We start from the raw sequence: 26,283 nt of genomic DNA, 5'->3' as shown, positions 1-26,283 counted from the left end.
GACCTTTCTGGATTAATTTCCCCCAACTCAGTATGAGCTCCCTTATGGCAGAAGACATTTTGCTTTCTGGACGCCTGGGGTTTAGCAAAGTATTCAGCAAGAGCTTAATAAATGCCTTTTCATTTATTCACACACTACTGGCTTACTTTATTACTTCAAAGACAACTGCTGTCTCCAAAGCAAGGCAGTACATTTAGGAAAAACTAATTTTCTGGCTTGAAAAGCCGTTTCCCTCCTAAGCCCTGTGCTCCCTTCACAACACTTCTGGGAGCAAAACAAGCAGGGGGAGGGCAGGCCCTGGGGCAGCAGCCGTACCTGTCTCGTGTCCTCCTTCGGGGCTGGCTTGGTGAGGAGTTTGATTTGTCGACTGGAACAAGGACAGTTTGCCTTTATTCCCCATTTTGCTCTTACAGAGTGAACGATATCTCCCACATCATACAGAGCTAGGCAGAAAGTCAGACAAGATGATAAGTAGTGACATCCTAGGAGTTCCCACTGCTCACCCAAGGTGGCATCCTTCCCACAGGTGCCTTCCCCACACACCCAGCACTGTTAAGATGCCCCCAAACATGCCCGACCAAGAGTCAAATTGTTTCAGAGACACAATTAACTCATTTGTTCTACTGGAACCAAGTCCATAAAGCTGTCTATGGATTTTATCTTGAAAAGTAAAACAAAACCACTCAAGTTAATCACTACTCACTACAACAACTCATTAGCCTTAACTACAGTACCTTTCCCGGGAATGATCTGTGTGGGCATGAGGCTTTCTGGTTCATGGATTTGACTCTTCACACACTTGAGCCAGGAGAATGTCTTGTATGTACCACCTGCAAGCAATCAACTCTTAGTAAGAGATCTGAATCTGCAGCTGTCTACCACCATTTCAAAACCTCTCCTCAAATGACAGTGAATGTTCTCAGAAAATAATGAAGGCAGAAATGAAAAATTATGAGACTCTAAAGTTTGAAAGGGAAACTAGGAATGAAAAAAAAAAGCTCTTCCTTACCTTGTTGGACATTTTTTTTCTTCATCCTGAAGCAGTCCACACACACCCCAAACCCACAGCGAGGGCATACCCAGTGCAAGTTAAAGATTGTAGTGTCACACACATCACACATTTCTCGAACGCCTCGAACAGCACGTTTCCAAGCAACTTGTCCTGATGGGGGAAAAAAACCCAAAACACCTTCCTTAGGTTCAGAGGCTGGGACAGGGAGATCACCGAAAAGAAAGCTAGTGTTGTTTTTTGTTTTCAGAGTGGACACTGACTTCTTAGAACATCTACGGAAATTGTCAAATTTGATAGCAATAGTAATTTTCTCATTTAGGTTAAACCGAAACATTTAATGCCTTTCTACTACTACTTTAGGCTGGTGATTTCATCAAAATTCAAAATGATGCCTTGTTTTCCTCTCTCTTAAACTCCCAAATTGGTTGAGTATAGGTAAAAGAATATTAGAATTAAGATAACAAGGGGCAGGGGAGGGGGACTATGGAAGAAGGGAAGGCGACCACGTATCTTTTAATTAGGTCTCAGTTCCTCTTATTCGTGGAAAAATTCAAGATATTTCCAAATTCCTCTAAAACAAGTCAATGAATGAATGCAATGTGTGAATGAATAAATAACAGATGTGGAAGAGTGCCTTGTTCAAATGTGAGCGACCCTTAGCCATCACCTAGTATCAACCCTTTTATCGTAATCCAATTTTCTTTATATTGTTACATATTATGAGATTACTGACAAGGATTTACAGCTAGAAGAAACCCTAGGGAAGCCATCAAGTCCAACTCCCTCACAAACTAAGGGACAGAGAGGTCAAGGGACTGGCTTAGAGTCACACAGTCTTAATTGTCTGAGGCAGGACTTGTACCCAGGTCATTCCTGACTGCAAGTATAGTGTGCTAAGAGCAAGGATTACTCTCCCTTATCTGTTCAATCCAAGCCTCCAAATCAACCAAGTGCCTAGCACAGTGATGAGTATCTCACCCAGGAGCGGCTCTGTCAGCGCTGGCTGAAATTCAGGATTTCAACTCTGTGACTCTAACCTCGAGAGCGTGTGTGTGCGCATGTACGTGTGTGTGAGAGATAAGGTTTAGTGGTTCAATCATCTGAATTCCTGCACTGTCAATGCTACTGACAGTGACTCAGCAAACAAGAGCAGGGTTGTCTTCCAAAATGTGGTGACCAATTTGAATCCCTACTAAAAACCCCAAGGTAAAGGTATGTAGCTATAGGAAAGCCAGGAGACAAGGATGTCCTTCATCTCAGTTCAATCCTCTGACAAATACTGAAGTAGGGGCAGCTAGGTGGCGCAGTGGATACAGCATCGGCCCTGAATTCAGGAGGTCCCGAGTTCAAATCCAGCCTCAGACACATAACACTTACTAGCTGTGTGACCCTGGACAAGTCACTTAACCCCACTGTCTCGCTCCCCCCCTCCAAAAAAAAAAACACAACTAAGTACAAATACTGAAGCAGGAGGTTTTGAGCTCTTCCTTCGGGACCCAAACCTGACTCAGATGTCACTGGGAAATGCTTAACAAAATAAACAAAAATCTAACACAACATAAGAGTGTTTCTATTTGTGGCTGACTCCACCACCCTAGTCTCTTTTGTCTTCATTTTCAGGGCTCTCAGAAGGCAGCCAGTCGGCCACATTGGTGCTCGATACTGGCCTTATTAGAGATTTCTTTAAATTTCCAGTTGACACTAAAGAAAAATTTCTTAACATAACGAGGACCATAAAGGACACCTAGAAATGTTCATTCAGACAAGTAATGTAACTGCCTGGCATAAAGCAGGTCTCTCCATTTACCAAGACATTTACATCAACAAGAACATTTCATGGCACAGCAGGCACACTGAAGACGTAAGGAAAAAAATGTAAACAAGCAGGCTGCTAAAACAGCTCAATGGATTTCACGACCTGATATCGTTCTCTGAAGTTACTCTGTTCCCTACAATTTCATACTAAAACTTACGTTCACAATGTCGGTCCCTTAACTCTAAGCTGAGCTCCAATTTACATTTACAACATACCTTGGGTGCGTATCCTGAATGCATATTGTTTTACTCATTAGACCGTGAGCACCTTGAAGGCAAGGGCTATTATTGCCTTTCTTTGTATCCACAGTGCACATAGCAGGCACTTAATAAAGGCTCACCAAACAGACAAAATAAATTAGGTGCTAAACACAAAGTGACTCCCATTCATGCCACTTAAGCCCTCAGAGAGAATATAATCCAAAACAGATATGAACCCCTCTACCAAGACAAACTATCTAATCATCCCTGAAAATCTCCAGCATCAGGCACCGAAAAATCCCATGGTTTGCTAGAGGTCCTGGGTTCAAATTGTGGGCCAGTGATTTAACAGCTGGAGAACTTGATGCTGACAAACTGGCTCCATCCTCGGCGGCCCAGGCCGGCCCTCAGTCACCCAACAGTGACCTCTCTGCCAATCACGAGCCTCCCCTCTGCTCCAGGCTCCGCCCTCCAACCAAAGCCTTTTCCACTTCAGGCTGCTGGCTCAGCGACAAACGGCATGGATCACAATGCTGATACCAGTGCCCACATGCCAAGGGCTGGGACGGTGAGGAGAACAGCGCCTTCCCTTACGGAGATGGTCTCCTCTTGGTGCGCCTCCCCCGTCCACAGCCTTCCTGAAAGGCAGCACCCAGGGCTAGACACGGGATTCCTGATGCGTCTGACCGGGACAGAGTACAGCGACCACCTCGTTCTGATCAATGTTCTGTCATTCCGGTCCCGTCTAACTCCCCATGGAGCTTTTTGGGGGTTTCTCAGCAAAGATACTGGATGCTTTGCCATTTCCTTCTCCAGCTCATCTGACAGATAAGGAAACTGGGGCAAACAGGGTTAATTTACTTGCCTAGGGTTGCACAGCTAATCAGTGTCTGAACTCGGGTCCTCCTGACTCCAGGGTGACCGTTCTAATCAACAGAGCTCAGATAAAGCCTAACATCATGTGGGCTTTAGCTGACTTATGATGCCACACTTGAGTCAGTCATTCGTTAAGCACCTACTACGTGCTAAATCCGGGGTCACCGAGTTGGACACAACTGAAACGACTCAATAACAACAACGAATGTGTGAGAGGGAGCGTGTGTGTGTGCGTGTGCACACGCAGACATTCACTTTTATCTCTTCCTTTAAAAACCCAAGTACACAATTTTGGATTTGGTCAAACTTTTTTTTTTTTTTTTGCAATTGGGGTTAAATGACTTGCCCAGGGTCACACAGCTAATATATGTCAAGTGTTCGGTCTGAGGCCGCATTTGAACTCAGGTCTTCCTGACTGCAGGGCCCGTGCTCTATCCACTGCTCCACCTAGCTGCCCCTTGGCCGAACTTTCTAACCTGTCAAGATCTTTGTAGATGCTAGTTATGTGCTGTGTTGGGGGCAGCAGGGTGGTACAGCGGATAGAGTGCAAGGCCTGGAGTCAAGAAGACCCCTCTTCATTATTCTAAAACCGCTCTCAGACATTTACTAGCTGTGTGACCCTGGGCAAGTCACTTACCCCATTCTTTCTGTCCAATTTTGGTCTACTAATTTAATGAAAGCAAGCTATCCAAGGCTCCCTTCGGGTTCTCCACATCAGAGAGCTCTCCCTAATTGTCTCATGTGGCTCTAGAGCCAGCCTTCCTGTCTCTCTGACATCACTACTCCCATTCATAAAAGCCATGTGGATCAAAAACAGCAAAAGGAAAAATAAAAAAAATAAAAAATCTTCCCCCTGAAATCTGAATCTGAGGCTTTCTCCCCCAGCCTGAATCTCTGCGCAACCAGAGAAACCAGACACTGGCTATCCTAAATTAAAAATGTTCTCCCTGTTACTTTTGCTGCATTTAGTCCTAAGAGGAGGAATAAAATCAGCTCCTTACACTGGTGTAAAGCTATACACTTCATAAGACACACTCACATATAGGATTTACCTGATCTTCACAGTAAACCCAAGAGACGAGTAGGCTGCACAGCTGTCCCTTTATTCCCACTTCAGAGACAACAAACTAAAGATCAGAGGACGAGGCTTTGCCCACATTCACAGAGACAGGATTCGTATCCAGATTTCTAACCACGTCTAGCCCTCTGCTCTGAACTACTGTCCTGGGCTGACACCTAACAAAGCAATTACATGCAGCTGACTGGCATTAAGTCACTGGAAACTGACAGCCCAAACTGACTTGTGAAAGGAAGAAGCAACACGAAATGAAAAAAACATCTCCTTACAATTCTGATAAATTTCAATTAAAAAGTAAATAATGAAATGAGGAGGCCAGACATCTCCGAATGCCCCCCTCCCTAAAAGATGCTCTTACTGTGTGGCTCGATGGTTGACATCGCCTCCTTTTCAGATATCACCATCTGACAGAAATGGTCTCCGATGTTGGCGAGGATATATTTTGCAGTATCCAAATCAGTACCCACCACATTTTTGGCCAAAGGCAACCACAAGCCAATGGCTTCCATATCATACTTGTTTGGAGTCAAGAAGCCTTCCACCCGCAACACACCATGTTTGTTAAATTGTAACCTATGGGGAAAGTCAATAAAATTAGCAAGTTCGTAGCCTTTTATGATTATTTAAGCACAGGATCAAATATCTGAAAGCAGTTCTATCAAAGCTATTCACCATCTCGGTCCAAATTTCTGCCTTCTTTCTTTGTAACAATTCCAATCTCTTAGTGTTTCCTAACTAACTTTCAATAGTTAGTTACAGTTTATAGATCTCTGGTAATTTAAATTGAAAGGGGGTAAAAAACAGATGCTGACTGAGAATTTGTTTTTTAAAAAATAACGACTTCCATACAACTGGTTTACTTCAGGATCTTTTATTTTATGTACCTTAAACCATTATTCTAAGGAGTTCACATAAAATCAAATGACATAATCATACAGTTTTTTGGGGAAAGTTGTTAGATTTTCTGATCAGACTTCAAGTAGGATGCTAGCAAAGAATTAAAATTATCACAGAAGAAAGTGGAAAATAAAGAAAAGGAGACATGCAGATCACTGGGACAGAGCTAGCAGCCCATTACATTAACAGTGAAAAAGTCTACTCTAGGGGTAGTCACCCCTGCTCTTTAGAACTCTTGAAGGAAGCATAAAAGAAAATGGTTACCATTACAAAAGGTTCTGATGTGCTTTATTCAACATCTATCCAATTAGCAGGTAATTATATCCAATATAATAAGCAATGAGAACGTAAAAAGGTCAAGATGCTTCAATACTTAAAGTTCAAATGAATTCGAGACACAGGAAATCTGTTCATGTCGACAGATGCTGTGCAGTACCAGGAACACTGGGAGAAGAGTGGTTTGGGGTTTTTTTTCCATTTACCCCGTAGGCCAGAGATGTCCAAAAGACAGTCCATGTGGCCCACAACACTCCCAAACCAGATTAAAATGTAACCGGGAAATATTTTTAAAAATCAATAAAAACACAACAAAACAAAGTTTTTAAAACAGCAGCATGCAGACAGCCTTTTATATAGGCTAGTGGCCCCCATCTGCATTTGACTTTGACACCCCCCCCCCACTGTAGGCAATGGCAAACCACAGCAGGTTTGTGAACAGGAATAACACCCACAAAAAAGTTAAGCCCTTTCAAAGGTTACATCTGGCAGCTATTTCCAGGAAACAGTGGAAGGGAGGACTGGGAGAAGGGAAAACAGAGAGACGAGTCATACTCAATTAGGTTGTGGGCCAGTCCTTGTCCTCTGGGAGCTTACCTTCTACAAAAACACATATGGACAGAGAGAAGTCAAGTGAAATGAGAGCAGGAGACAATTTCAGGGAGGAGGAAGGGGAGAAAGCATGCTCCAGCACTGAGAACAGCCCCTGAGCCCGCACAGAAGCAGCTGACAGAGGACTGGCCTCGGGCAACATCTCACAGTGAGCTGGCACTGCAGGTCATGAGCAATGCTGAGTTATTGAAGTTATGCTTCGTGAGTTACTGAATAGAGAGGCCCCGTACCAGATGTGCTCAATTCCAGAGGCCTGAGAGACGATGAGCAAGAGCTCGATATGACAGACAGTAAACAATGTGTCACCTGAAGGGAATCGATTCTCAAACCCATGGGAGATGATAACATAAGCCAAGTGAGACAGATGATGCCTCCCAGCCAAGGAGGGAGTTCAGGAGAGGAGAACTGAAGGGGAGGCAAGAGCTCAGCAACCTCCAAGAGACAAGGTCAGGGAAGCTTAAGAGTCAACGATGGGGTCAGAAATCACAAGTGGGTGGTAAGGAAGAAACAGAGAGCAGCCGAGTCTTCCTAGGCCTCTGAGGGGACTGCCAGGCCACACGAGGGTTCTGCTTCATTTCTAAGGATGGAGCGACCTAAGCATCTCTATAGGCAGCAGGGAAAGAGAGGAGATCCACAGGGAAAGCTCCTCAAGGCCCAGATGGAGGGGCTGGCTCTGACCAGGTGGAGGCTCACATTTTCCTTTGTTTCCTCAGTAAAGTGAGATGGACAGAGGTTTGGAAGGTTTGAGGAGAAAAGAAGTTAAAATAACAAATGAATGAATGTGAAAGACATTATGCAGAAATGAATAACTAAGGTGTAGCCATGTTTCTGGGAGGATGGGTAGAAGAGGAGCAATGAGCTGAATCTGGATGTGGACCACTGAAAGTAAACAGATAAGACAGGTACGAGGTCTGACTGGGGAGGAGAAAAGGCTACAGCCCGGGGCCTAGATGTGCTGAGTCTGTAAGGGCAATGAGGGCAAAGAAGGCCAAGTTCAGCAAGGAGAGACACAGAGGATGACAGCTGGGTGAGGATGACATCTGAGGGGATACAGAGAAAAGCTGGAGAATAATCCGTCACAGAAAGGAAAGAGAAATCGGAGGCTGACCAGGCACAGAAGAGTTAAGCTAACGTTCTTCTGAAGCTAGGTATCTATCAGCAGAGAGGAGAGAAGCTGATCATAGAACAGATTATTAATGCTGCTAGAGGAAGAAGGTATAAATTAATAGGACAAGACTCCAGAGGAAGTGAGAAATCAAGAAAACAGGTAGAAGATTTGGTCTTAAAAAGAGGAATTATCAATACTTTATGAGTGGAGGGGAAAAGGATGGCCAATGAGAGACATTTTGATGTGAAAAGGAAACAAGAAAGCTCAAGATAGCAGACGCAATCACTCTGACTAGCCAAAATAGTTATTTTGGGAAAATATGCACGATGATCCCTTGGTAAATGACACTGATGACTTCTGCTGGCTCCTAGTCTTATCAGCTGGCCCCCTGACTGCTATTAAAAAGGTAATCGATTGTATTATTTCCTCCTAGAAGAGGAAAAATGGAAAATTTAAGGTCCCTACATTCACCTGTTAGTATCACATGATAAAATTTCCAGGTGGTATTATAGTTAACAATGATCAAAAATTACCATACAGATTCTTGGAAAGGAAAATCGTAACGAGTCTTCATCCAAGCTTGTTATCCCATTAAACTGGAATAATTTTTTCAGCTAAACCCTCTATAGTGCCGCTTTTTCCACAGATGCAAATCATTGTGTGCTTTGATGATGAAAAAATGAGTAAAAATAATTCTGCTTGTCAAGTGCATTGCGATAAAGGATTGTCATATATACATAGAATACACACACACACACACAGAATATATACATAGAAACCATAGGAGTTTAGAGATGGAAGTGGCCTTAGAAAATTTCTGTCAATAATAAACAAGGTAGCCTTTTTTCTACACTCGAGAACAGCTTAAAATTTAATTTAAAAAACAGAAGAGGAAAGAGGAAAAAGAATATGGAGCCAAATGTTAAATTCCCCAGATAAAAGCCGAATTTAAAGTCTGTTTTTCGTTTTAATTTCTAGAATTGTATCTTCCATGGATGAAAAGGAACAGAGAATTAAGTCTTTGTACCACAGAGACCGAATTGCTCTGCCCACTTCCCAAAAGGGCTCACCTCCTGAAGTGAAAGAATCTGCAAAAGACAGGGGAGTCCTTGTCCTTGCGGTAGCTATCCAAACGGCACTCACGGCACTTGGACAGATTCGCAGTAATAGCTGCACAGGCGCCATCCTGTACAAAGGCTTCACCACTTTGCTGCAATTTCTTGACCTTGGCTGGGTCCATCAACACTGATTTCCGAGCAGTGACTGTGAAAACAAAGACAAAGCATGAAGACTGTGACTGACGTACTCAGTTAAGCACTGTCTTGAGACAGATGGCTCTGTGCATCAGCCAATTCCTCACAACAAAGTTTCAGATGTCACACATCAATCCAGCTTTAAAAATCTTTTTAATGATCCACGGGAGCCTGATTATTGAAATGACATTGCTGCCCCTTTCTGATTTCCCCGGTATTCATTTATGGAGTCAAATCTATCAGTCACCACTCTATCTAATATTACCTGAAAATCAATGCTGCTTCTACACCACACTAGAATACGCAGCTCAAGACAGGAAGAAGGTCTCAGGGTGACATTTCTAGGACAGAAATGGCCTGTCAGAAGATCAGGTGTCACAGGGGGACACAGGCTCTGACTGGGCTCTGCCTCTTATCACTGGGGCAATTTGAAGGCAAGTCACTCCCCCTCAAGCCTTAGTTTCTTCATCTGTTAAATGAGGGAGCTGGTTCTCATCAGCTGGAAATGACATAATGCTGTGAGTAAATCTATTTGTAAACTACAGACCAAACTCTAAGAAAATCGAACTAAGAACCTGTACTTTCTAAAGCACTCTCCAAATACGTTATTCTGATAGGAACCAACCACCACATTCACTCTACAGATGTCTCCCCCATATTTAAACAACAATTAGTCTAAATGCCTTAATGCAGGTCGCTGTTGCTTGAAACACAAAAGCCACCCCCCCCCCTTTTTTAAAACTTCTCTCCAGGTACTCCTCTCTCCTCCTTCACACAGAGTGTATTATAGGTGTTTGCATCTGATTCCATGTAAATACATGCCATTTAAATGCTTAATGGGTTTCCTCTGAAGAAAGATAATAGATTCAAACTGGGAAGACATAAATAAAGAAAAGGGGAGAAAAAAACCAGACTAGTTCAGGCCAAATATAGGGAAAAGCCTATTTAGAAATGAAAAAACTAGAAAGCTTACAACCTGGTTTCATTCTATTTCTGACTCAGGACCCAGAAAGCACGACCCCTTGTTGTCTTGAGTTCCAAAAGGCAAGACCTGGAAACCACAAAGTAAAGGACCTTGTCTCTAGGAACTCTATCTAGAGAAGGGGTAGATTAACTGGGCAGACTAACAAGCTAACACAGACTTGAGGAACAGGAAGAGAGAGAAACTAGGCTGGGCAAGTCACTTCCTACTCTGGGTGCCTGGTTATTTATGATGAACGGAGGGAGAAAGCAGGGAGACACAGGAACAGTGAGAGGGGACAACCACGGGATCTCTGCTGCTTTCACTAACTTCTCTTTTGTGCCTACAATTCTGTTAATAGTTACACCCCTAAAAGTTTTCACTCTGAATCAAAACTGTGCATTTCAAAAGTTCACTTAGAAAGTACCTGGCCTAGAAGTAAAGCCTCAAAATGAAAACCCGCTTCTATAAGCTAGGCACACAGCAGTGTTGTTCAGGAACAAGTTAAACCAATGAAAACTTTACTAAGTCATGCTGAGCAGCACTGGGGCTTAGGACTCCACATAGTCAAGACATAATTCAGCAGTTATTCTAAAGAAAGTGGAAAGTTTAGGAGAACGAATGTTCATGCCATATTGAGTTTCAAAGACCAGGCAGTCAGAGAGGGCAGAAGGCAAACATTTGTTTTCTTTTTAACTTTCTTTTATTTATTTTATGTCACTTTAACTTTATTTTATTTATATTTATTTATTTATTTTCAGTTTTCAACATTCACTTCTTACAAGATTCCACATTTTCCTCCCTTCCCTCCTCTGAAACATTTTTCTTCCATCTATTTCTGAATGCTCAGTTCAACCTCTGCAATTCCTGGCTTCTCATATACTGCTTTTATTTTTATTTTATTTATTTTTTTAGGCAATTGGGGTTAAGTGACTTGTCCAAGGTCACACAGCTAATAAGTGTCAAGTGTTTTGGTCTGAGGCCACATTTGAACTCAGGTCCTCCTGACTTCAGGGCCGGTGCTCTATCCACTGCACCACCTAGTGGCCCCTCATATACTGCTTTTATGAAAAAACAGGGCTGCCTTGAGAGAACTTTTACTCTGACAGTACAGGTGCATTGTTTTCTCTTAATCTATAGTGGTTTAGGGCAAGCTAAACTTTTAAAATTCTTATTCTGAATTTCTAGAAAGATGAAGTAGATAGAACACCAGCCCTGGAGTCAGGAGGACCTGAGCTCAAATCTGCTCTCAGACACATAACACTTAACTAGCTGTGTGACTGACTCTGGGCAAGTCCCTTAATCCCAACTGCCTCACAAAAAAACCAAAACAAAACAAGCCAGGTCAAAAAAGAAGTCAAGAGTACACTGCTCCACAAAATAAGGCAAACGGATCAAAAAACTTCTTGGAAATGTAAACAAAAACAAACAAGAAAAATTCTAATACTCCATGGACAAATGCACATTTGAAGCAATAATGTAATGTCTTAAGAGATACATACGGTCAACTAGATAAGAAATAAATTAATACCTGAACACAACTTTAAAAAAATTTCAGGAAGATTTAAAACAAGCGAACCTCAAGACGGCTGCAAAGAGCAGACTCTGATGAAGTCCAAAAGGAAGGACAAGTTTAGAATTTACTGAACTGGAAAAAAGCTTTCCAGTAACAAAGTTACAGCTAAAAGACGGAATCTTAAAATTACCAGTGTCTTAGAACACAGAGAAATGGTAAATAATCTATTCATTCCAAAAAATTAAGAAAACTTCCCAGACTCATCTAGCATACACTGCAAGCAGAAAAGGCCACAAAACATCGAGTAAGAAATTTACAATTCAACTCTCCTGGCAGAGCATATAAGCCCTACAGTGCTATGTCAGCTGTGATCACACTTTAAAATTACAGTGACAAAGAAAAAAATCCTTTAAGTCACCAGAAAGAAAGCAATTCTACACTAAAGCAGGACAAGAGGATGAAATATATATAAAACATGATTAATGACTGATTCCAAGTTGTCTCTCTGCAAAACTATGCATTCAGATCTATACTTAAAAGCCATTCACCTTAAAATCTATCTCAAGAGGTAAGAACTTTGTACTTACAACTCTTTAGTATCTATTAGCATAACCACTAAGAGACAATCCCTAGAGATTAGAAATAAGCCAAGAATGTAACTGATGAAAACTACAAAATATCAGATGTAATGGGGGGGGAGGAGAAGAACCAAGAGACAAAAGAGGACAACAAAATAACAATTTCAAAGGCCAGATTTTAAAAAATAAAGAGAGGATGGTAAGAAAGTGGAAAAAACAGGCCAGTTACCTGAGGATGGGAGAGACAGGAGTGAGGAAAAGTGTCAAAAAACTTATGATAGCATGAAGTATAAGAATTGTGTTTAAAGTTTAGTTACTTTTTTAAATAGAAGACATGTACATTCCCTTTCGAGAAAATAAGGGTAGACACTGAATCCTACCGATTGTAACACTGAAGTGAATTCACCCACAGGAAAAAACATTGAGGAGACTGATTAAAACAGAACACAACTATTTGCTGGCAGAAGGACGCAAGCTAAGACAAAAAGCTTTAAAAATATTTCAAATGAAAAACGGGTCTAATAGGGATCTTGCAGCCTCAGAGATGGCAATAAAAACCTGAGGCTCATGAATTCAAATCAGAATACATTAACAGCTCAAGCATATTATAATGAAATAAAAATGAAAAATTCTATTTTAAGTTTCGACCTACTAAATAAGTGAAAAATTTACAATTTTGCAAGCTATGAGACTTAAATGCATTAATTAACAAGCCAGACTTAGAGACCTGCAGAAAACTTAAAGAAAGGATTATTCTTTTCAAGTATACAGAATATTAAAAAAATCTTAAATAAAATTTAAATTTACATACTATGTTGTCAGCCCACAATACTTTAAAATCAAGAAGAGGCACATGGAATAGAAAAACGTGACTAAACGTCTGAATTACAGAATGTAGAAAAAAGAAATCAAGATAAGGCATTCTTAGTCATTTTCAGAAATAAATTCCTAAGCAGGGAATGCTTATATTCTAAGGTAAAGGGAATCAACTCAATCTGCATTTAAACTAGGAAAAGAAAAAAATAACCCTTTCTCTTTAAGGAAGCAGAAAAGGGAGTGAGCACTAATTATAAGGAAAGATGAAATTAACAGGATGGAAAACAAAAGACCTGAAATAATTACAAGTTAAGAGTTACTTTTAAGAGACCAATTAAAATTGAAACCATTAGCAAATGTAAAAGAACTCATATGTAAATAAACCAGAAAAGGGAGATTGTAAGGGCACACAACAAAAAGGAAAAGGGGATTATGCTGCACAATTTAAAGCTCAAAAAAACCAGGAAACAGGTAACAAATAAGGAAGCTCAGAAGGAGAGCTCAGTCATTAATGATCTCCCCCACCCCAGACACGAGCACCAGAAGGACTCAAGAGAGGGAAACACAAGCAGGTTATACAGTATGTCTGAGTTTTAAACTGTAGAAGTAAAGCCTGAAAAATTACAGACCAACTTCCTCAACGCATTAGGATACAAAAATTCCAAATTGGCAAATAAATACAACTACAAGGTAGTCACTATGGCTCCATGGGCGATGTCCCAGAAATGAAAGGACAACTGAAGAGAAGAATTTATCGTTACAATTTCAGTTGACGCAGCAGAGGAGGCCTCAAAAACAAACAAAAAAATAAAAAATGTGCACTCATGATTTTCCAAAAAAAATACTAAAAACTGGAATGGAAGATGTTTCATAAAGCTAATTTCAAAATGGTTGTTTTTTAAAAAAAGACATTTATTTATTGGTTAGGCAATGGGGCTAAGTGACTCGCCCAGGGTCACACAGCTAGTAAGCGTTATGTGTCTGAGGCCGCATTTGAACTCAGGTCCTCCTGAATCCTGAGCCAATGCTCTATCCACTGCGCCACCTAGCTGCCCCCAAAATGGTTTTGAAGATCAACTTTACAAGTGGGATTTTTCCGCCCTGCGCATGACTAAAGCGGGTGGTCCAACCATTTCCCCAGTGTATAGTTAACTCACTCCTGAGACTGATACTCAGAAAACTCTACTCTTCTGAAGTCCACTCAGTCCAAACTGTGGCTGGCCCACTCCCCCTGTTGGTAAAGGAGATCAGCAGCAGGCTGCCCACTGTCCTCTCTTCCCTCTGCCTGTCCTTGTACTAGGGGACTAGAACGTTCGACGCTCTCACCTCCAATCCCGCCACCTTCTTAGACCCAACGACTGTCCTTCACTCCACGCCAGCCCCATCTAGGGACAGTTACACACCACATTTCACCATGACTCGTGAGAGTTCTCCCTCCTTCCCCAATTCTCCATTCCCCATCTGAACACAACCTATTGCTCTACCTCCCTCTCTCTCTGCCTCAGCCCTCCCAATTCCCAATCCCTCCACCCAACAGGACTGCTCTGTCTACAACTGCCTCCCTTTCTAACCTCAACTCCATAGCTTGCCATTAACTCCACACTGCCCCCTTGTCCTATTGCTGCCCACTGCTTGCCAACACCTCGGCCCTCAGTCACTCCCACCATCCATGTTACCCAATTTCCACTGGGCCCTCACTGCTGCAAGGCAGTCTCCCAACTCCTCCCACTTCCCACAGTAGCCATTTCACACTTTCTTCTGTCTTCAACTCTCTTATTTGCCTCGCTCTCTCCTCTATTTCAGAGGGGGTCTCTCAGGCAATTCCACAAGATTCCTCTTCTCCCATTCCCCCCATCTCCAATCTCTGGCATCACCTCCTACTCAACTCCTCCCCCCTCTTTCTGACAATGCCAAATCACTCAACCCAATTCATTCAGTTTAAAAGACCCTTGTCTCAACGACGAACCATTCCCCAGATTCAAATCGTCCACCTCTCCCCACCTACTGGTTCCTTCCCTACTGCCTCCAAAGATGATCAAGTCTCTTCTCCTCATCTCCGCCTCCTGGCTTCCTTTAAGGCTCAGCTGAAGCCCTACCTTTTCTGGTTCCCCTCAATGGAAATGCCTTCCTCCCTCCAACTTACCTTGTCTATCCCCTGTTTGTACACAGGGGTTTGTCTCCTCCCATTAGACTGTGAGCTCCTTGAGGGCAGGAATGATTTTTCCCTTTCTTTGTATGTGTGAAGAGGGGTGGGGACGACTCCATTTTCTCACTGCCTTCACTACTCTCCTCCACCCCTAGCTATGTGTCTTCCAGTTCGTCACGCCACTGAAAGTGCTCTGTCAAAGTGACTGGTGAGCTCTCCGCTGCCCAAACCTCCTCCACCTACAGGGCATCAGACACTGGGACTCTCTGCTCTCTCCTCCCGCATTTATGACCATTAGTCTTCCACTAAACCAAACAGGCCTCCCCTACAGTGTGGGCTGGATAAGGAGAGAAATGCATGAAGGGAAGGCATGTAGTCCAAGTAGGAGGGTAACCCCCACATCACAGAAGCCAAAGAAGGCCAGACATGGTGAACTGGAGATGTCTCTGGGCCATTCACTTTGAAACGTCCAAGGAGCAAGAGGGAAGTCTGTATCTTAAAACATTATGCTAAGAACAGGCCTGCAGAGTGAGTAAGGCGCCCAGGACTAAGCCTTGGGAAACACAGTTGGGGGGCACGCTGTGGCACGTGAACCAGCCAAGGAGACCGGCATGGGAAGCTTTAGACAGAAGAACTAGGAGACGATGGTCTTCTGAAAGCCCAAAGAAGAGAGAGAGAGTATGCAAGAGCCCATAGTATTACGTGGAAGAACTGGAATGTGAAGCCGGGTCCTCTGGACCCCAAAAGGTATACTCTTTCTCGCTACTCCGGGCTGCTCTGATTTTTTTGCTATTTAAGGATATTTTCTCCCTGGTATCTCACATGTGACAGTCTCAGCACAGTGCTCAGCACTCAATGCACTGAACTGAATGGCACTCTGCAATACGCTCAATCTTTCCACAGATGTTTTAGTGCTGTTTACTGTACTCAAGGCACGAGGGTGTGAGGGAAAGGAAACATGAGAACGAACAAGATGGGTAAGACAGTCTCGAACCTGAAAGCATTGGAAGCTCGGTGAAGGAAGGCGACTCAAGTTAAGTTAGTTCAAGAGACCCAAGTTAAAAAGGTACGTCAATCCCACACAAAGTGGATAAGCGCTCACCATTCTGGACTTTGCTGCCACTTCCTGCGTGCCAGCTGTCATTCTCATGTCTCACACTGGGGGCAATCTCTTTGGAACTCCCCCAGAGGGAAGAACATACAAAGGAAGAGTTTTCAGGATCCCCGCCCTCAGCACTATTTGGCTGGCTGGTCGGAGGGGCTCTGGCTGCAGGCTCGCTGCTGAGGGCGGCGCATACCTCCGACGTGGAAGGTTTACAGTCCAGGTGCTTCTGCAATTCAGCAGTCTCTGCTGCCTCCAGTCCTTCCTGGGAAGGCTCCTGCGGCCGCTGGGTGGGCTGCGGTAAGTCCTCCAAAAGGAGATCCACAGGGGTTTTGACCAAGGACTCGACCGGGGTTTTCTTGTCACTGTCATTATAACTTTGTGTGCTGGGCAAAGGAAGTCGGCTCAGAGTCTTCAGCTGAGTATACTTCACTCTGGGTTCGCTCGGGTGTTTTAAGTCCCCTGTTCCAGCTTTGGCTGGCTGCTGACAAAGTGCCTCCAGGTCTGTGCTCTTTCCTGGTGTCTCTGTCTGTATGTTCAGACAAGAAGAAAATCCTTCGGGTAAACTCTGTGCATGATCTCTGAAGGACAGAAACACACAACAGGAACAGAGAAAGCATGAATGGAAGCACAGCTCCTAAAAACTCCACACCCCAAACCGAGAACGCTGTTCTTCTGAGGCAAGCTAGGGAACTGCTCTAACGGCGCCAGAGATGAGCATTTCTCAAGCGCTCTTCTGGTCTCCCTTGTCTTCAGAACACTGGGCCTTTTACTGCCGATTATCCTCTCTGGCCTCCTCAGTAAAACTGGGACCTCGGCCCTGGGACCTATTTCTCAAATTTTTATGTTTAACCAACTCACCCTTGAGGAGATTTCGCTCCAACACTTGGTGGAGAATTAGCTGCCCGAGGAGTGCTCTGCCTGAGGTTCTTGCTAGCTGGAGTTGTCGCAGTGCACGCAGGGAGCACCTCCCTAAGGCCTGTCGAGGGAACAGACTGCACAGCACCCGGACTGCACGACGCCTGAAAGACACCAACCCCAAATGAGCATGCTGGTGTGACAAGCCCCGACTCTGGGCAAAAACCCTAACCTTGGTTCAACACCCACAAGCAGAAGTGGTTACAACAGAACTGCAATCTGACTGAAAGCAGCAGATGTAGTCCAAGCCTGCAAAGACTGTGAACTGAGCAAGTTCTACTATCTTGTAGCAAGCACCACTCCCTGGGTGTTTTTATAATTCTATCAGACTGCTATGACATTTAAGTCTTCCCACAACATGCGTCATGATGAATTAAAGTTTCCCTCTGGGCAAATGGAAAAAAGCTATCACCTGCTGATAAGCTGCTATGTTATAAAAATTATACAATAACAGAAGGCACAGAAGTCACTGTTTAGAACAGGATCCACAAGAGTTAATGGGCACAGCCTTAAAGAGCCCCGTTCACAAAAGACAGGGTAGGCTGGTAGAGATGTTAGTCCTCAGAGCCAACAAAGACAGTAACAGCTGACAGTCCAAAAGTAGGATAGACTCGGCTTCACAAATGCATTCTATACTCAGCAATGAACTCATGCACCTAGTATGCCCAGCACCGGAGGACTTGGAGTAGGAGAATAATCTGAACCCGGAGCCCCAGCTGACCTGCGGCTGAAGCATAGACTGCACCACCTCCCATACCTACGCCTGCCTTAAACAGCCAGAAAACTCACAAACCCCAATTCCCGCCACCTTCATTTAGCTCTCTACCCCCAGCCCACCACTCAATGTATCTTTTGTGTTACGGGATAAGTTGAAAGAAGAAATAATTGCAAGATTCTTCAGGGGCTCACTAATTTCTAACTATAGGGTTACATTAAGAAAAGTTTAAAGTAGTAAAGAAAATTCTGAATTTAGATCAAACATTGATATTTCATTGGTATCATCTACTCTAAGCACTGCTTACAAGTATGCAAAGTTTTCAAATTTTCTCATAACTGAAAACATTTGTTCACATGACATTAACAGAGAATCGAGTCCTTCTATGCCTTGGAGGCAGCCCACCTTCACCACCGCTACATGTTTTATCTCTTAGCCCTTTTCTGTTAAATACCTATCACCCTACCCTAGTGAGTCAGGAGCCAAAGATCCACACTCGAATCACGAGCTAGCTGTGTGCGTCTGCAGTGAGTCACTCCCCTCCTCGGGCTTCGAAGGTGCGCACCACAGGAGGGCAGCGTTCACGGGACTGGATCTAACTCAGGTCCGCTCTAAGATTCCAATGATGCTACTTATTCCTAGATGAGCCATCCAACAATGATCAAGTCACTTCCAATGTTTCTTCGTTCCACAAGGCTCACCTGTCCTAAGCATCCTAGGTGATGACCCTCTTTCTATGCCAGAGCTGGTAATGACCGCCTGGATCCCTAGCCAGCGGTTCGACACTGCAATGCATCTGTTCCAACGCCTTCTCTTTTTCCAAGCCTCTACCATGCCTGGCAAATCGAATGCAGACCAAAACTGAGTCTCTTCTTCATAAAAGAGCTAACTGTTATCAGTGGTAACACTGAGAAACGATTGTGCATGACGTCTTCCTGAGAAACTTAAAAGGGACAGACAACCACTGAGCTCAGCTATTTCTAAGCAGAGTCAACTGACCAAGAATCCGATTCAAGGACAAGAAAAAGGAAGCAAAAATGTCGCCATTCTGCTAATACGGACCGGACCCAGCCAGATCGATTTTCACTTCAGCAGAAAATGGACTAAACTAATATTCACATTTCTACAGGCTTATCAAGAAGGACAGGTGGCCAAATCACTGAATCCACTTTCCACATACACTTAACAAGAACCTAAGCGCGAGTCTCTAGTTAGTTAAGGGGTTGATATTGTGCTTAACTGTTTTTTCTTGGTGGTCTTCTATACTACTCACGACAATAGCTCTGCCCTGCCAGCAGACACAGACAATGTGAGTACATGATCTCACTTCAAAAAACGGGAAACTGTGGGCTCACATTCCTCAGCAGATTCTTTCCCCACTAACCAAAAACACTTGGTCAATTTGAGGAAGAGTCTAGTTTAGCAGGAGACCTTCAGGAAAGAGCTGATGCTGGAACAGTATAAAAGGTTCTCAAGACCCCATCTTAAACAGCAAAAGAAACCTTAGAGTGGAGTAGCTTCCAACAAGTTTCACTACAGTATACAAAATATGGTATTGCAGCCAATCGTCAAACTCCATAAAATTAACCTGATTCCTCCTCACCTGGTCCTCTCTCAACATGCCAACTCTCAACTACATCTGCTGCAGAAAAAAGGACAGATTGTTCCCTGCATACTCACCACCTTTAAAATGATAAGGTCTTGAGCTAAGTCACATGTCCATCATTTCCACTGTGGGACCATTGAAGCCTGCCACTGACCTAAGTTAATGCTGTCAGATACCTAGTTTAAGCTCCTTGTCCCACAGCAGGGGGGTTGGGGGGGGGGCCAGAGACCTGCTTTATGTCGCATAGCAAACTCACATTGGTTTTCATTCTACATCTTACATCTCCTATTCCAAAATGTGTTTTCATTCACTGATATGTCTCCAGACTCCTCACTGAATCTTAGAATCCAAGACCCAAATCATACTTTCATGATCTCCCTTTCCCAAAGACACTGAGGCCATCCCTCACACCTTCACAGTATCAACCTTACTGCAACTTAACACATCAAAATAAAATAAAAATGCCACACTGGGAAGACCATCACATTCACTCCACTTAACCTTCAATGAGACTGCTTTCCACCAACTCCTTCCTCTACGCACATACATGCGACCAGATCATACCAAGGATATCACTTAGCCCCACAAAAACCACACTCACTAAGACCCCTAATGACATCAGTGTCATTGCTTATGATACAATGAATTGTCTACTGCTTGAAACGGACTTTCTGAGCTTGGCTTCTGGGAGATGGCTGGTTTATCTTCCTAGGAAATATTTCATTATCTCCTCAGAAGCTGACTGTCGAGGCTTCTTCCATTTCTGGTGTGATCTTCCAAGTCACAACCTCTTCTGACCCTGGTTTTCTTACCAAATAAAGATAATAGTATGTACTTTATAGGGTTGTTATAAGCACCTAATGAGAATATAGAGAACGTATTACTATGAGGAACTCTGTAATTATAAGGTATACACCTTCTCTCATATCAACTGCTGGGACAGTTGATTATCTGCTCCATCATTTTACCCAAGTTTCCCCAATAAATCAGGAATTCCTGGCTCAGTCAGCTCTCTTCCTGCCTAGGATCCTAGATTGCTGGTGTCCTGTCTGGTTATGAACAGCCAAACTGACCTTATTATTTTACCTATCTACACCCCACTACTTTCTGATTCTCACTTCTAATACCAGTGTGCACCACACCCTCTAAGATGCCCCTACGTTCACAATCAGGTCCAGGCCAGGGGGTATCACCCTGCTTCTACGCCTAACCATTTCCTGGGGCGTGCCTTTAGACTCTGCCTGGACACTGCCCCCTGCCCTTCATTCAAACCCTGGCTGTTACCCAAGCAACTGTCCTAAATGTATCAGTGTAGCTAGTTATAGGTCAAAGTTCCTACAGAGTGAGACTTTGTATCAAACCCAGCTAGCAAAGCCCCACAAGGACTGAAGTGCTTCTGATAATGACTTCATAAGCAATTACCCACATCACATAGCTAATATAAATATATTTAGGTAGCTTTTTTTTTTTAAACCGGGCATTAGAATATTTCTTGTTTTTAAAAAAAAACAGAGTTGAAACAAAAAGCTAGCCAGCTGAACACAAAAGAGAATTCTGAGGTTAGTTTGTAACTCTGTAAAAGTGATTCTCCACTTGGATCTGACCAATGTTCTGGCTCAAGGTCACCACTGTTATTTAGCACATACTCAATAAGGGAGCCTTCAGATAAGCCCATATACTGTTATGGGGCACAAAGCAAATTCAGGCCAACCACTTAATATACAGGGTACCCCTAAAGTCATAGTGTAATGTTAGTTAGCAGACTTTTGAAGACAGGCATGTGTTATGTAACACTAGACCTCCTTTCACTGGTCTCTTCTAGCTAAGGACTTTTCCTCCTATCAGACCCCCCAAGCACAATCTCTTGATCAATCCGTGCAGAAAAAGGCCTCCAAATACTGAAGATCAAGCCTACTGAGGGCTGCCAGCAAAAAACACTTTTCATAAAAAGAAATAAAAACGTGTTTTATTTCCACTTGCTGATATGGAAGAATTATAGCCATGATCCATACGGACCTGGTCTAGAAGAGAAGAGGGCAAAAGAGAAGCCCTCAAAAATTAACCAGCAATCAGCCTTTGCCAGCTGACCCTGGTCACCTGGCCTTTTAAAAATCTTAGAAGAAAGAACTTCTGGATTACCTCTGAGCCGGGTCGAGGATGCTTTGACTCCAGGCCTCCTTTGCTCTCAGAAGACTTTCGTTTCACGGCATTCACTCTCTTAGCTTTTCCTGAAAAAGTCAACACTTTCTATGAGATTGCTTATTGTCTCTGGGAAGGGGGAGGGGAAAGATGAATGGAGAGAATTTGGAAACCAAAATTGTAAAAAAACAAACGTAAAAATTTTTTACATGTATTTGGGGGAAAAATTATTATTTTAAAAAAAAGTTCTGTCACTTTTCTTTTTCTAATATTGAAATGAAGGCAAAGGCATGCACAGGAAGAACCAAACAATTAACTCTTACCACAATTCCCAAGGCTGTCATGTACAACTTCAACATGAATCAGTGCTGGATCAACAATTTTTAGAGCTGGAATCTTTAAACAAGGAATAAAAAGAGTAAGTAGAAAGTTTAACTAAGTTCTTTTATTTGGGGGAAATCTGAAAAATTTTACTCTACTAGGGCGAAAGCCAATTGTGGAGGAACTTAAAAGGCCAGATAACACAAGGTGGAACTCTCCTGAGGAGCCAGTAACGATTAAGCTTGTAGCCCACAATGACAGTATCCTTACATCGTCAGGAAACTCCTCATGACTGAAATCCTCAGGCTGGAGTCTTAGCCTCCCAAACCGTGCAAGGAGTATTAAGTGACAGGTGCCACGCTAAGCATGAGTGATAGAAAAGACAATGAGGAAACAAGGCCCCAGCCCTCAGGGGAACAGTTGGACATTGGGGTAATTCTCGAAGGCCACCAGTGGGAAGAGTAGCAGGTCAGGGGAGGCTTTATGTGGAAAGTGGCATTTGGGGTGGGTCTCCAAGAAACCAAGAAAGGAGTTGCAGAGGAGGGAGCCAGGCATTCAAGGGCACAGCTGGTGCCAAGGCACAGAGACAAGTGAGGGACAGCACGAGAGCCACTCAGCCTGAGTACAAAAAGGAGTGACGTGAGGCAGGACACGCCAGGAAAAAGAAGGCTTTATATCACAGCTGGAGCAGTCTGTTTTAATGTTAGGTCACGATCTGCCCATGGCCCCTGCCGGAGAGGAGCACTGAGCTCCAATCTCTGCTGGGAACAAGTAAGGGGTTCTTTTTAAAAACAGGCCCGAGAGAGATGAGGAGGGACTAAAAGAGGCTGGTGATTCACAGCAGAGAGAAGGGTTGGCAAGGCAGAAACCAGATCTGGCAAACGAATGGATCTAGGGGCTAACTGAGACTGTGGAGCAGGGCCCCAGCACTCTAGGAGACCTCAAACATTTAACGAAGGAAAAAAGGAATGCTAACCACTGGGAGCCTGCCTCCTACCATGATGGTGCTGTATTTCTTTCAATGCATGGGAAGAAGGTCCCTGATAAGGTTTATCCTCTCCACCCCCAGCCTCATAAATTCCAGGAGGCCAAAGTTACCTCTTCACAGCGCACTTCGAGTGTTTTTGAGGTTGGATTGCCATTGACAACAGTTGCCGAAAACCACTGGGTAGATGGATCCAAACTATAAATTTTTACTTCTGAACCAACTAAGTTTTTGTCACCTTTAAAAGAGAAAAAGAAAAACGGAACCTTCAAGTTTGTTTATTTATTCCATTAACATCAATTTCTCAGCATAATCTTTTCCTTGGCCTCCTTGGGGATTGATGAGAATTTTTATGACTAGATGCTTCTAAGAATACATGTAGGTTACCAAAGGAGATTTTACAAGATCTTTTCTTTTTATAATTACCAATTTTCCCTTTTAAAAATACCTACATAAATGCTCAATTAAAACAGTAACTCCAAATAGCTTAGTTAACAAATCTCATAATTTTCCTAAGAAACAGCCAACTGATGGTAAGTGAACTTCCTTCCAAATACAGACAAACCTTGGAAGTTTATAATTTCTTAAATTACAGTACTTCAGAATATCATAATACATGGTCAGCAGGGCTGATACCAATGAGCTAACAGCTTCCTAATCCATTCATTCTTTGGAAAAAACAAAACAAAACAAAAAACAAACCAGTAAAATTCTTAATCTAACAGCATCTAGATTACAAGAAAAACTGCTTTTAGTTTATCAGATTTACAGACTTGCCTTAAATGTAGGAAAAATGGAGTGAAATACAGTACCAATCCCCCCCAGATATGGGATGTATGGAATGCATAGGTATGTTTTGGTGAAAGTGGTCATTATTACATAAAATTTCTACTGAATTCCCTTTTCCCACAGACATCCTGCCTGATTGTTTTGATGCATCTGCAACACTGAGGAATTGTTCAAATTAGCAAATCAGAGACTGGTTGGGTTGCGGAGGAAACCAAGTCTAGGGATCTTACTGGGTTCAGTCAACTTATTTTTATTATGAAACTGCTAGAACACGACAGTCATGCTTGGTAATGGGTAACATGAGAATATAATGGTAAGAAGTCTGGTGTGCACGATTTCACAAGACTGGCATTTTGAGGGTCATCTTGCCACTATACAGCCCAGACTAGCTCTGTTGTCCATCTTCTACCTACTTAAACATAATAATTTCAGATGCTCTCAGTTCCCTTTCTAGTAACAACGAATTACTGAGATTTTATCACAGAATACTTAAGTATGCAACACAAAAAAGGCAGGCAAGGAATTTCTAAATAGTGTTAGACAAATGAAGCATTAGAAGAAAGAAGATGTGGTCTATAATGAAAACCGCCAAAAGTTTAGCTTGGACTTTAACATCTCCTAACATCCGAGTCACATAGATACATACCTTGTAATAAATGGCTTTCATCTAAATGTTTCACAATCAAGGCTTGAAATTCTTTACTGATATTCTGATGATCCATAAGAGAAAGTCGAAGGCCATTTACATCCTGATAAAGTAGAGATCGGTGAAGTAAATAGTTAATACCTACTTCCTACAGCTAAACTACTTTCCAAACCAAGCAATGAGTCTAAGAGTTTTGATAAAGTTCATTTTCCAATAGATATTTGCATGCTTCTCGGGCAGACTAATAGAAACAATGTTTGCTGGCACCAAAAGGACGAAGCAAACAAACTCTAAAGAAATGAACAGCAAACAGAAGAGATGACGTTCCATTCCTTGGTGAGCCGCTAACTTTTAGCAGCTAACTAACATTCTGCAAGCTAAAGTATGACTGCCAAAAGCCAGACAGATGAGAAATAGTTCCAGGATAGCCTACAGTTTGACAATACCAAATGGCTAGGACTATGGGAAATGTACTAGTAACCTAATGTGACCAAAAACAACACCCAGAGTCTACTTCAAGAGTGAGGAACCCGAGGCCTTCTAGACCCTTAAGTGCAGCCTTTTGACTGAATCCAAATGTAAAGTTTGTTCTGTAAAATTTGGATTCAGTCAAGACACAGCACTTAAGGATCTAGAAGGCCACATGTGGCCTGAAGGCCAAAGGTCATCTAGCTCCATTCAAATCAAAGGCAATGTAGAATTGGCGATGGGTTTGGTACGAACACCAAAGTGTAGCACATGACTGCTCAGACGGTGGTACCATCAACCACATCCATGTAGAAAGCACACAGTACGTTCACCAATCTTTTCCTCAACTTACAAAAAATAACTTTTTTAATTAACCAGCTGAGTGTTGGACAGGTGATATACTATTGTGAAAGGAAGGCATAAGACATAATTGCTCCATCTGTGAAGCTTCTCAGAAGGAGAATAACACAAGTTATACCACCGCACTAAGAGATGTACAAGCAAAACGTGAAAAGTCAAAGGAAGAAAGGTTCAACAAAGATTAGGAGGGAGTAGGGGTGCAAATGGACCGGTTTTGTTAAATAGATATTCATTTTTTAAAAAACTATAATTTGGTATCATGAATGACTATTTTATTTGAATGCTGGTGCTGATAACTACTGAATTTCAAATAAAAAGCTTTAAATAAAGCACTATGGGAGGTCTGAATAGAAAAGGTCATCAGAAACTTAGGAAGACAACAGAAAGCTGTTTAAAGAGCTGGGCAGAGGGAAGGAAACCATATGAATAAAGTGGGGGCAGAGTGAGCGAGGGCATTCTACCAGGGTGTGAACGAACAGTCTAACTGGCCTAGAACCAAAGGAATATGAGAAAGGGCAGGTGGCATACAGGAGAGTGGAATTAAGTTGAAAGACCCACACTGAAGTCCTTTCTCTGACACACAGGGATCAGCTCCTTTGCCAGTTAGTGTCTGTACCACTCCCTAAGACTGGCAATGATGAATCAGCTTAGGTGGAGAAGGGCAAAGGGAGCTCCCTCATGGGATAAACTCCAGGGTCCAAAACCAAGAACCAATAGTGAGGGAGGGTGTCAATGAGATCGAGGGCCTCTCAGGCCCAGACAAATAGAAGTTACTCTAGAAGTGAGCAGCAGAGAGAGAAGTGAAAAAAAGGCAAGGGTGGGAACTTTTGGAGTGTTCAACCACCTTGGAAACAGACAAAGCCCAAAAGCAAGTCTTGTGTGCTTGTCTGTTCCTTTGTGATTCCTTTGCTTCTGCCACATTAAAGGCTCGAGAGCTCGGGTAGGTTTTATAGTTAACAGTTTCACATTCAGATTGATCAAACAGCCCAAAACAAAAGAATAAACTATTAACTTTGTAAATGAAGAAACTTCTCCCAAGGGCTGACAAAATAACAGTGATCTCTTCCAATACCAGCATATAGGTAAAGT

The 26,283-nt window shown here is 42.8% G+C and overlaps 1 protein-coding gene across 4 annotated transcripts in view; it reads right to left on the bottom strand.

Annotated features, from left to right (window-relative positions):
- Positions 1–26,283, bottom strand: part of KDM3A (lysine demethylase 3A) — a 115,311-nt gene that overhangs the window by 57,654 nt on the left and 31,374 nt on the right. For all 4 annotated transcript variants that reach the window (XM_020969453.2, XM_078149292.1, XM_020969454.2 and 1 more), the window contains 11 exons: positions 24,367–24,469; positions 23,045–23,169; positions 21,949–22,021; positions 21,626–21,714; positions 17,109–17,269; positions 16,248–16,828; positions 8,946–9,138; positions 5,341–5,555; positions 1,010–1,162; positions 735–830; positions 316–443 (listed from right to left, as the gene is read on the bottom strand). In XM_020969453.2, coding sequence (XP_020825112.1) covers positions 316–443; positions 735–830; positions 1,010–1,162; positions 5,341–5,555; positions 8,946–9,138; positions 16,248–16,828; positions 17,109–17,269; positions 21,626–21,714; positions 21,949–22,021; positions 23,045–23,169; positions 24,367–24,469 — 1,917 coding nt within the window. The remainder of the gene's footprint in view (positions 1–315; positions 444–734; positions 831–1,009; positions 1,163–5,340; positions 5,556–8,945; positions 9,139–16,247; positions 16,829–17,108; positions 17,270–21,625; positions 21,715–21,948; positions 22,022–23,044; positions 23,170–24,366; positions 24,470–26,283) is intronic.

The sequence above is a fragment of the Phascolarctos cinereus genome, unplaced genomic scaffold, assembly GCF_003287225.1.
Source record: "Phascolarctos cinereus isolate Bilbo 61053 unplaced genomic scaffold, phaCin_HiC Scaffold_2;HRSCAF=192, whole genome shotgun sequence".
NCBI classification, from domain to species: Eukaryota; Metazoa; Chordata; class Mammalia; order Diprotodontia; family Phascolarctidae; genus Phascolarctos; species Phascolarctos cinereus.
The sequence above is the reverse complement of the archived record's forward strand: the minus strand, read 5'-3'. Positions and strand labels throughout refer to the sequence as shown.